Consider the following 12184-nt stretch of genomic DNA (forward strand, 5'->3'; position numbering starts at 1 on the left):
TTTCTGTCCTTTAATGTGCAAAACACAACAAAACATTGTGCTACTAATTCTTTGTATGAAAATCTAATTTTGACTGATCCAAAACTACATATTGCCATAGTGGGGAAATATGTTAATCTTAGTTTTGTTTGACAATCAAACTTATCTCTATAATCCTTTTTGTTTTGTCTGAGGGGGGCATTATTCCCTTCCTTGTAATCAGAAACATTTTTCCAAATATAAATAATAAATGGATATCCCAGTCACAAATTTTCCTCCAAAAATGACTTTATATGATGTACTTAGTGAGTGTCCGACCCGGAAAGGTAGCCTTTCCTCTGTGCTCTCGCGTCTGTAGCTTTGTTGTGCATGAATGCTGTGTGCTGCTGCTGCTGCTGCTGAATAGAAAACCAGTGTGAGATTACATTTTCTCCAGTGTTGTTGTCTTGCCTTTCTCGTATCTGCCACATGAATCATCCAATGGCACAGGTGCTCATACTCTGAGCAACCAATCTCCACAATAAACAATGTTACAGGATTTTGCTAACATTTTGAAGTGCTGGGAGGAGCAAGTGTCAGTGAACCTACATTGTTTTAATTGCAAACCTCAAGATAGTGACATTGTTTCTGCCAGCGCTTCCGGTGCAGAATGTCAGTCACACTGAAGTTTCTCGTCATTGTGTTGAACACACTGGGATTGAAGACACATCATTAGGCCTCTCCTGTTTTCAAACGGTACAACCTTTAAAAAGTGTTTGCATCTTAAAAGATGCCTGTTGGAACAAATCAGCATTCAGAGGTTCCACTTTATTAGTGCTGATGTATGAATATATTTGAGCCTAATTGTACAAATTGAAGATGAAAGAAAATCCACAATAAATTTCAACCTGTTCACCCAATTCTTGTTTTTTTTTAATATAATTTCAGCTGTTAGTCACATTTTTATTCCAGCTAGTATCCCTCCTTCCACTAGTCTCAAAGTTTAATATTTCTGTGACATTCATGGCCACTAAGATTGTATGTAAACTTCCTGATTCATCTCAAGCCATGCAATTTGAACACATAAAGTTATACGCATACCATCTGTGAACACCGATGCATGCAAAAGTCCTTTGCTCTGTCTCTTTAATTACCAAGGTACTTAAAAAAAAAAAAAGAAAAAAAAACCCTCAACCTATATCCAGATAAAACTGTTAAGAGTCATAATTGAATTTTGGGTGAGTCATCAATCAGCAGTTCTGCTTGCATAATCTGTGAATAGAAATCCAGTGTGAGATTACATTTGCTCGTTGTGTAAGCACACTGTGTCCTCTAGATTCTCTCTGCATTTGATTTACTGTGAGCGCACAAACGCAAAAAAAAACAAAAAACAAAACAAAAAAAACACTCTAGCTCTCATTTTCATGTGGCTCGTGTTTAGTCATGGTCCCTATATACCTGATGGTGTCAAAATAAAAGCTACCGGCACTGCAACCAGAACATGAAAGGAGTTACTCCCCGTGACATTTAGGAGGAGGACGGGGGAGTCACGTCTTGTATTATACAGTAGGCTGAAGTACAGTAGGCTCTTGTTTGTGTGCTGGTCTTACTTTCCTTAGCTTCTCAGAGATCCTGAACTCTTTCGACCCTGTGTCACAGGTGTTGTGTTTCACTGTGTGATTTCATTATTAATGGTTGCTGCGTGTAGGGAACAGAGAGAGTGCAGTGGGGGTGGGGTGGGGGCTTCCTAGAAGCCAGCTGTGCCATCTTGGCGCAACTTTTGAGTCAATCTAAGTGCAAATGACTGCTAGTCATAAAGAATGCCTCTGAATGTCCATTTTCCATAGATACCCTCCTTCTGTGTTGTGCTTTCAGCCTATCTGTGCTAGCGCTCTGCCCTCGCTCGTCTCTCTTTGGCAGCCTCTTGGGATATTAAGGAATAGACTTGTTTACTCCACCTTTCACCACATTGGCTTCTGAATTATTCATCTAACTATAAGCAGGGTGCTGAAGGGAAGGGAGGGGAGGGAAAATCAGGAGGGCGAGAGAAATGGAGGCAGAGGGAGAATGAGTGAATGGACAGGATTTATACCTCCTGCTCCTGGTAAATTGATTATAGAAATCTGATCAGCATCTCATATCCTGTGGATGGGGGAGGAGAGGGCACAGTTCCCTGCCTCTCTGAGATTAGCAGACCAACGGTGGACTATTACGCCTCAGCAGGACGGCGCTATTCACAGCAAAACGTCCATCATTGTAGCAAAGACCCTGTGAAAATTCAGGGAGCACACATCCTATGCGCCTGGGACTGCTGAGTCACACACAAAGTATTTATCCACAAGCACAATATTAAAGTTTGCATTGATCTCAACTTTAGGTAGGTCTAGAAGCAACTTAGATAAAAACAGCATAAAGAAGTAAAAATAAAACTACAGGTTGTCTGGCCTTTATTACAAAGCAGTTTTCTCAATCTTGCATACAAAAGACCAATAAAACGGTTCCACCAAACTAAATCGGCTGGATGCGTATGTGTGTGCACTCTGCACTTGCTGCCACTTCAAGGCTATGGCTGATAGCCAGAGTCAAACAGATTAGAATAAATAATGTCTGGCCAATAGCAGCTGTGGCCAAGGTGTAAAAGTGCATTGCATGCTAACGCCGCAACCAGACATGGCAAGTTTATAGATCAGCTGCCAGTCCCGGAAAGCATGAGCATAGGCTCCTTAGAGTTTATGAGTGTGCATAAATTCACACAAGTGTGTATGTGGATCTTTGCATACATAAATGTGCGCAAACAGAAGTGCTGCCACCTCCTCACCAGGGTCAAACATTCCCTGACTGATCTTATTTCCCGGCTCTAAGGACTTGAACAGAATACATTGTGCTTTTCATTTAGAAGGACGTGGGAGTAATGTGCGTCCTCTGTGTTTGTTGGAGGAAAAATGCTTCTGGTCTGTGTCCATACAGTGTCTCGCTTTTATACCCTTTGAACTTTATATATGGGATTGGGATTTGTGCTATAAACTACCATACATTAGCATACATTTATGAAATAAGGGTGTAGAGTGCACTGAACTTCAGTCTCACTGTACAATTGTTGCACAGCCACTAAAAACAGAGAAGCAACATCCATCTTTGACTGGAGCCTCTGACATTGGGGATTTCTGAAATCAGATCACAGAGTAAAACTTTTTGGGAATACCTCCGCAGAGATGTGAAGTACTGCACAGGTGTGAAAGTGCACATGTGTAGAGTACACAAGGTCAAAGTGCATGTGTGTCTCCACAACATGCCCTGGGATGAGCACTACAGCAGATTCAAGGCGTTACTCTGAACAGTAACGCAGTGGCGTCTAACTTTTCCCCAATCAGCATCCCAAAGTACCATTGGCTTCCAGACAGCAGCATCATTTTAGAATTTCACTTTTGTACTCACCACTTTACGATTATACACAGCTCTGTGTTGGTCTGTCACATGCAATCCCAGTGATGTAATTTCTAGGTTGTGGTTTAACTTGGCAAAAGGTGAAAAATTTCAAGGGTTATAAATACTTTCCTAAAGTGCTTTTCCAAAGTGCTCCCATGGATGGAGGCTTAGTCTGATACCCAGCAAAAATAATAATAAAAAACTGAGTTGTAATAGCAATAAAATCTTACTTGAAATTTAGGAATCAAATCTCATCAGCAGGGTCAGTGTAATCTGTTTCACTGAATCTCCATCCCACCCGAGTACTCCACGCTACAAATGGAAATTTCTTCAATTTCCAAACCATCCCTTGGCCACCATTGGCTACTGCGTGCACACACTTACAAATTTTCATTCCCGCGTATGAGCAGCTCAATTAAACATTTACGTCCGTAGCTGTTGAGTAATTTGCTGAGATTCAGCTAGACTATGTAAAAAGTAGGTCTCAGGATAGACTTACACAGAGACAGGAAGGGGGGTGATGGTATGGGTCAAGCCCACCGAGCCATGTTCATTTTTTATTTATTTTTATTTTTTTAACTCCGTATCCATGTCGTATGAATTCCAGGCTTTTATAGCTGACGCAGGCAAAGTGAAATAGAAATGCTTGTAGTGTGATAAAAGGGTGATCTCACAACAAAAGAAAGCAAATAAGGTGAGACTAGTTTAGCAGCGAGAAGCTGAGTGATTGTGAATGAAGAGAAAACAAGTAAAAAAAAAAAAACATCTGATGGGATTCATTATGGAGAAAACACATTTAATATTCATCAAGCTCAGTATTTAAGTGATTTTAATGATAATATAGCAAAAGTACAAAACCAAAATCAAACATCTATAATTCCAACAAATTATAGATTTTTTTTTTTTTTTTTTGCCAGTTGTTGATATTTTCCATCTGTATTTTAAAGCTAAGCTTGAAAAAGTCTGTCAGTAGTATTTCTACCTTTTTCCATGTGAGGTGCGTTACGTGGTAACTGAGTCCCAAATTGCAAAGACTGTTTGTGTCCTCAGCATTTGTTTTCACCTCTAGTGCAGATGGGAGTGGAAATTATATCCTAACATGCTTTCACACTAAAAAAAATGTAAAAATGTGCTTTTTATGAGGAAGAACAACTAAAACAGTTTTATGTAATCAGAGACGGAGATGGTTCCATCAGTTCCTTTGTCCAGGAAAGAGACCCAGTTAAACACTGAAGCACTCGGCTAGGAGTACTTTCTACAGAAACAAAAAAAAAAAAAACAAGAAGAAAGAGCCAACAGACGACATGGTACTAACCCAGCTCTGTTTTTTTTTTTCTTAGCACAAATGCTTGCATGCATGTGTTTAAAAGTAATGAGATTCATACAAAAAAAAAAGAAACTTAATCTTCCTCACTCTCATGAAATTGTGAAGCTTGGAAAGGCACCAAAAATTAGTTGTTGGCAATTAGATGATTGCTGAAGAGCCCGTCTTTCCTTTTGGTTCAAAAAAAAGTCTCTGTAGTGCCTTTTTATTCCCCCTGTTTAACTCCCCTTCCTTCAGTGGCTCTCAAGGCAGCTGGGAGCCGCCCGGCAGGGGGATTCTGCTCACACTTGGAAGCTTAAAAATTTAATGAGACTTTCACTTCACACTCCATCCTCTTCTCTTTATAGCGATGGAGATTCTGCACGCTGATACCCTGACAGGCTTAAATGGGAAAACCTCGGAGATAAACAAATGTGGCAATGGATGCTTGGCCAACAAGCTCCGAGATGCAGGTGTCCCGAGGAGAGCTGGTGGGAGGCACAGCTTCAGTGTCCTGGGCTCCTAATGGAAAAAATGTGCAAAAAAATAAAAAATGCTACGAGAGAATGTCACACCATGCTAATATATAACCAGATATGTCAGTTGACAAGAAACCTTGTTTTTTATTATTATTATTATTATTATTATTATTATTATTATTATTATTCAGGGAGGAACATCCTTGTCTTGTTGTGTTTACAGAATAGACTTGACTGCACAGAGTCCAACTTAATCTGTTAAGATTATGCTTCTTACTTTTCTCTTGGAAAAGTATATCATCAACATGCAGTTCACATTACCAAAAGAGTGATAGTATTTTTTTTAACTGTAAGAGAGCTTTCTAATATTCAACCTGTGGTAGTGCATTCAGGCCATACACCGATCACATGCTGTATTAGTTAAAGCTGATAATTAGGGTAATGATCCACGTGTAATTTAAAGTGATAGTTTTGGATTTTTGATGTTTGATTCTTCAAAATGGCTTTCGGCAGGTTATAGATCATCTGCAATGGATAAATCTCCGAGTGCATTAATCTAGTACAGATTACACCAAAGCAGACATCTACCGTGTTAAAACACCAAGTTCAAAACAGTCCACCTGTAGTTTGCCAATGGCAGAGTAGGAAGTGAACAAAACCATTCAAGTGAATGAATTTCAGGAAATGTCCTAATCCTGAGCATTTTCTGGTAAACTAGCATCAACGTGGTGCATTACCGCTGTGGACACAATTGGATAAAATCTAAAACCTGAACAGAATCCATGCCTCCAGCAAACAACTTGTTTCTCAATAGCCAACGGTCCAGACCCTCTGGACAAAGCAAAGCGCAGAAGGAGGGTCAGGTTTTTCCAGGGCTAACTCCAAAGCTAGTGATTGTTTATATGGGAAGTGAAGGTTGGAGGCAGAGCACAGCCAGTGTGAAACACATTCTGTGAAATGGTGCAAAAAGCTAGTAAGGAGTATTATATAGGTTTCTAAAACCAATTTGATAAATTTTTAACAATGTGTTCTTTTTCTATTACATACTTACGTCATAAACTCTTTACATTTTCTTTTCTTGATCTCTGTTTCACTAAGGAAGATCAAAAGGGAGGCATGAACTCTTGCCTGATTTTTCATGGTAAATAATCAGCAGTTTCATTATAAATAACCAGCCTGGGTTTTAAAAATTCATGAAATAAGATCCACATTAACCGCTATGACATTTTTTACTTATTTTTTTATTTTTTTCATATTGAAGTTATTTTATCATGCTAGAAATCTGCTTTGGTCGTGGCCCCTTCTTAGACCAGCCATTACATTCATCCTCAAAGTCCACCTAATCTGGATGCATCTTTAATGAAGATGCAAAGAGAGTGATGAGAGGTAATATGCTAACTGGTAATAATAACCTTTACCAGAATCTCACTTGAGAAATCCTGAACTATCCTTTTAAAGTTTGAGAAGGATACGATTAACATACAGTTCACATTACCAGCAGGGTAATAATATTTTTAACTGTGAGACAGCGTTAAAATATTTAATATGTTATAGTATATCTCATTATTACTCCAGTCATGCTCAGCTCCGTTCTGTACTTTTCCAAACGCTGTGGACGCTGGATCAATAAAGGTATAACTTAAATCTGCACAAACTTGTCATAGCACATCGTGCTGGTAATATAACACCTGCTTATTTAAAAAAAAAAAGTCTTCTGAGCTAAATCATTTTGTTTTAAATGTCACTTTGTAAGATATATATATATAAGTGAGATACCATTCCATTCAGTAAGTCATTCAGCTAAATAGACAATCAGTCATTTAGTCAGAGAGCCAACTAATCAACTGGCCATACACCTGCAGTCTTTCAAGCCTGTGATTCAGCAGAGCAAGCCTGGAGGAGGGCGATGGGAGGGAGGAAATATTGAGCAAAGTGGGGAGAAAAGGGAGAAGAAGAGCATAAAATCTATACGCTACAGTCGAAAGGTCCAGTGCCTGTCTTTGGGTATCTTTTGCTCTCTCTGGATGTCTTTATTAGCTGGAGACCTTAGTGTGATAGCAAAAGCACAGACGGGGAAAATTAAAAACATAATGAATGCGGTGTTAATAACACCTGACATTATGGCTACCATTTGGAACGGCATGTTTGCACTCCATCTTTGCTGTACCCCATCCATTCCCAAATACCCACAGTTTGGTTCCGGCATATCAGCCGCCCAACCGCTGTTATTGACAGTCTTGCATCAATTTCATGGGGCTTCTTATCATGCTTGACACACAACCTTTCTAAACTGTCAGAACAGAGTAATATTATGGCCTTTTATGTGGATCAATTGGCCAGTTTGGGGCGTAGAGGGCAGGAAGAAGGCGGAGTACACAAAAGGTCAACCGTGGCTCTCAATCATTTGAAGATTATTAATGAAGGATGAAGTTTGCTAATGAATGCATAGAAGGAGCCACTGACAGGAAGGGAGGAAGGAATAGAAACATCACAGGATGGAAAAGAGTTCACTTAAAACAAAAGATTGCATTTGGAAATTGGATCCAGCTGTGTAGGAACAATTGACCGCTATAGTAGACATTCCAGATCCTGGTGCTTTTAGTGATAATTGCACTTCAGTTTTTAGGGTGCAGTGCCAATCAGGTGTTTGCACAGAGTTACCATTGGCTTGAATATCGTATTATTTTGAGCCTTTTAGGATAGATTTGTTCAAAAAGCATTTTCCGGTCTATGCCAGGTTTGAAACCTGGTCGTGCCGGAAACACTTAGACCAGGGGTGTCAAACTCCAGTCCTCAAGGGCCACTGTCCTGCAGTTTTTAGATGTACCTCAGGTACAAAACACTGGAATGAAATGGCTTAATTACCTCCTCCTTGTGTAGGTAAGTTCACCAGAGTCCTGCTAATGACATAATTATTCTATTCAGGTGTGGTGCAGCAGAGGCACATCTAAAAGTTGCAGGACACCGGCCCTCGAGAACTGGAGTTTGACACCTGTGACTTAGACTGATTGGTTTTCTTTTTAAGGTTTGAGTCAGAAAGTCCAAACTTGAACACTGCTTGGTGCTCCAGCAGCACAACGATTCCAAACAAACATCAAAATTGGTTTTGGAATGAAATGAGAGTGAATATTACACTTCAAAAGTGTTCCAACTCTCAGCTCCACCAAAATCTACAGTATGTCAAATGACCTTATGACTACGGTTGTGTTTTTATTTGTGTTAAGCATTCAAAGATTGACTTGGTGGAGTGCTTTGGAGTCCTGTCCTTCTACATAACAATAAAAACACCTCTCCTTTAACCCAGGAACTTATGGCTTGGCAATCTCCTTTGGGATTTTCTTTATTCTCCATCAATTTTTGAAAGTTACCACAGATAATCACATTCTTTTTGATTAACAAAGACTCTATGGGCCTGACAAATGTCAAGTCTGAATGTGGCTCATGAAAAACTGTATTTAATTAAATAGTCAATTAAAAGTTTATTATCTCAGAGTTGTAAATTGTATGATTGTTGCATGAAAAAAAAACCTGTTCAGTTGCATCATTAACGGCACAAAATTATCCATTGATTCCTGTAGATCAGAAGTTGCGGCGTTTTGTGTAAGAGGAATAGAAAGTTGAGTCAAATTGAAATTTTGTGTTAACCAGACTGCAGCTGCTTTGCTTCAAGTGATTTTATGATGGAATGAAATGAGGCTTCCCATCTTCTCATCTGCTTACAGAGCTGTTCATTCAATAAGCACACAGTATTTCTACTCATATTTCATAGTTCCATGCTCTTGTATGTCGGATAAAACCCAAAAGAAACCTCTGTGGTAATAAAAATGAGCAATGATGTCGCAACTAAGACTTCCTTCACTAACAGCAGAGGAGAAGAAGAAGAAAAGCAAATTGATGTTAATATTGGTTGTTGATGCTAATAAACATGCAAGCTTAAAACATTTCAAATAATAACGGATGACATTACAGTTGCTTTTTGTTTGGGCACTTTGAAGCTGTTCCTACAATTACCAGACCCTGGTTGGGAATACAGTGTAATGCAGACTGTGTTTTTTTTTTTTTTTTTTTTTTTTTNCTCCGTTCATTTTTATCTTTGAAATAAATGAAAAGCTTAGTTTAGGTCTCTCTTGAAAATTTAAATAGTACTCATGATCAGTGCAAACAAGATTATTATTTGAGAAATGTGTATGAGAAATGTGTGTGAGAAATGTGTGTGTATACTGAACAGTGTTTTCATGCACTGTGCAGTACTTGGTCTGGGCTCCTTTTGCATGAATTACTGCATTATGGAGTCTTCTAAGAAAAAAAAAGCTGTGAGGCAGGCAAACGTTTTCTATCACAGGTTTTCCTGCCATTCAACTTTCTTCTTTTTTTTTTTTTTTGCTTTTTTTTTCTTGGCTGTGTCAAGTATTGTGAGAAGTATTTTCAGAAAAGCCCCTCATTCTTTTTCCCCTCTTTGCGTTTTTCTCTCCTTCAGGGCGCTTCTTCCAGCTTGGTGGTCAAGTTTGCCGACACAGACAAGGAGCGCACCATCAGACGTATGCAGCAGATGGTAGGGCAGTTTGGCATCTTTAATCCAGCCATCGCCCTTCCCTTTAGCACCTACAGCTCTTACGCACATGCGGTGAGTTGGAAAAAGCACATGTTACACAGAAATTTAGAGAAAACCAGAGAGCAAATTGTCTTAATCTATTGTAATAGCAGATAAAGTTTAACGTCTGACAGTGTTCTCAGAGTCTTGCGATATTTGCTTTGTAACAGCAGAAAACTTGGTCACTGTTTTTATTTCACTGTTAAACGTGATCATTTACAGAAGATAGTACTGGGCATGTGAAACAAACAGCTTCTATCGTGACACTGTTGACTGTTATTTAAGAAGGACTAAACATGAGCTGTCAGATGAAGTGTTGATTTAATTGTTGCTGCACTTTCTCCTTTCATTTCATTTTCATGGGTCCAACAGGAGACGAGACGGTAATAAGACCACTCCGTTTAACCCTCATTTAATCTTTAGTGCTGTCACTTTGCTAATTTACAACATCTGTTTATCAACTTGTTCCTTTAGAGTCTGAAGGGTACAAAACATATTATTGGCTTGCATTGCTGGTGTTAGTTGGCATCAAAAGAAATGAGGAAAATGTAACCTTCAATTGGAAAACGCTCCACGTTGGTGTGATGCAATTCCCAGCTATGAATTATGATTTTATAGACAAAAGCAGAGTTTGCGCCGTTAACCAGCCTCATCGTTGTTGATGGATAAAAAACAGTGCCATACTAAGTTTCTTTTAAAATAAATGTAACAGGAGAGTTGTTTCAATTTTTACTTAACTTTTTGAAGTTTACCAGATTGCCAGCAGCAAGACTCCTACTATGTAGGAGCATTATTATGCAGTGACTATTGTTTTTAGACATGCCAAAAGTAAGGCCAGTTGATGTTGTTCTTCATAAATTAGACCATGGCACAGTTGGGGACTATAGTTAGTTATATCTAGTGGCGTTGAGTAAATTAATAACACTGACTTTAACTTGTTACTCAATAAAACATTAAATAGATTATTTTTATGGAAATATTCATGATTAAAATGTATCAAATATACATTATTTTCTGTGGAAAAAGCAAAGCTGTATGCTCATAAACACTTTGAATGGAAGTTGTGCCTCACGATGGTATATCTGGTCATCTTTGGCAAATATTACAAGCTCTTTTCCCTACTGAAACACAAAAGCTTTTTGTTTAAACTGGTTCACATGAAAACATACGTATGCACATACAGCACGTATTAAACCTGCACAGCTCTGAAGGTTTGAACATCCAGCATTTACAGCGTCACCATCTATCTGCTGCCTCAATTTCTACCTGGCATTATTACATCTAGAGCTGCTGAGATCCAAACATGTTCCAGTCCCTTTCTTTCTTTTGAAACCAAGACACACTCTGTAGTTTTTATTTAACGCTTATAGCACTGTGGGATGACAATTTGCAAAGTTTTGATTTGAATGTGAACATGTGAAGGGGTGCTCATTGTCTAGTCATCATTAAATAGGTGATGGGTACATTGATGTTATTTAATGGGTTGAAATGGTTTGATTAATGTCAATTTTAATACTGCTATCGTTGCTACATTTAAATATTTACAATTACAAACACACGCAGTAGGGAAAGCAAAGATTGTTTTAAATTTTAGAATAACTCTTTAATGCAATTATTGTTAATTTGACAAACTAACCGAAATAGTTGCACTAGTATTACATTTGAATTGGAATAACCTCTAAATGTGACATGGTAAACTACCCAATACTACTAACTAGTTCCGTCTCTGTAAAATTTCACTTTACACCAGTGATTTGTATCTTTGTGAATCTAGCAGTAATCCACTTTCATCAAATTTTGTTACAGAAATTCTCTAACAGATTTCCCTCTCTTTGCGGCAGTGCCATTACGCCCGGACCTCCAATAGGCTCAGCATGTCGGCATGTGCACCTTTAGTTAGCCGTGCCCTCCAACCTCTTCATCAGCTCTCCCCTGCCCTCCTGCCACATCACCCCCACCCCTCAATGCGTGACATTATACACACACAGCAGACCGCCGCACTTTGATGAGTTCACACAGCCTATGAACCCCTCTCTCCATGCCCCTCCACCCATACGTTGCCTTTCCCTCCTCCCCCTCCCGCCGTCCCTCTTTCCAGGTCCACAATGTGCTGTGGGCTCGCCCTGAATATTCCACAGGCAACTTATCTGTACACAAACTTTCTTCTTTCCTGCTGAAGAGAAGCGCATGTGGAGAGACCCCCCGCTCTTGCAGCTTACACGCATACACCTGCAGACTGCCTGCTTGAAGGACAGTGAAATGAATTTAAGAAAAGCTTCCCATCCTGCACTGAGATAAAAAAGCATGGCATCTGTGAGGAGACACTGCATAAATGCAGAAAATAATACATACATTGCACAGAATACACTTTCTGGAATGTAGTTGTATGAATTAATGTCTCATCATCTTTCAGAATATATATATATA

The 12184-nt window shown here is 39.0% G+C and overlaps 1 protein-coding gene across 13 annotated transcripts in view; it reads left to right on the top strand.

Annotated features, from left to right (window-relative positions):
* The window catches only part of celf5a (cugbp, Elav-like family member 5a), a 239129-nt gene that overhangs the window by 196459 nt on the left and 30486 nt on the right, over positions 1-12184 (top strand). For all 13 annotated transcript variants that reach the window (XM_016680248.1, XM_016680249.1, XM_007569181.2 and 10 more), the window contains exon 6: positions 9644-9790. In XM_016680248.1, coding sequence (XP_016535734.1) covers positions 9644-9790 — 147 coding nt within the window. The remainder of the gene's footprint in view (positions 1-9643; positions 9791-12184) is intronic.

The sequence above is a fragment of the Poecilia formosa genome, unplaced genomic scaffold (assembly GCF_000485575.1).
Source record: "Poecilia formosa unplaced genomic scaffold, Poecilia_formosa-5.1.2 Scaffold237, whole genome shotgun sequence".
Classification (NCBI taxonomy): domain Eukaryota; kingdom Metazoa; phylum Chordata; class Actinopteri; order Cyprinodontiformes; family Poeciliidae; genus Poecilia; species Poecilia formosa.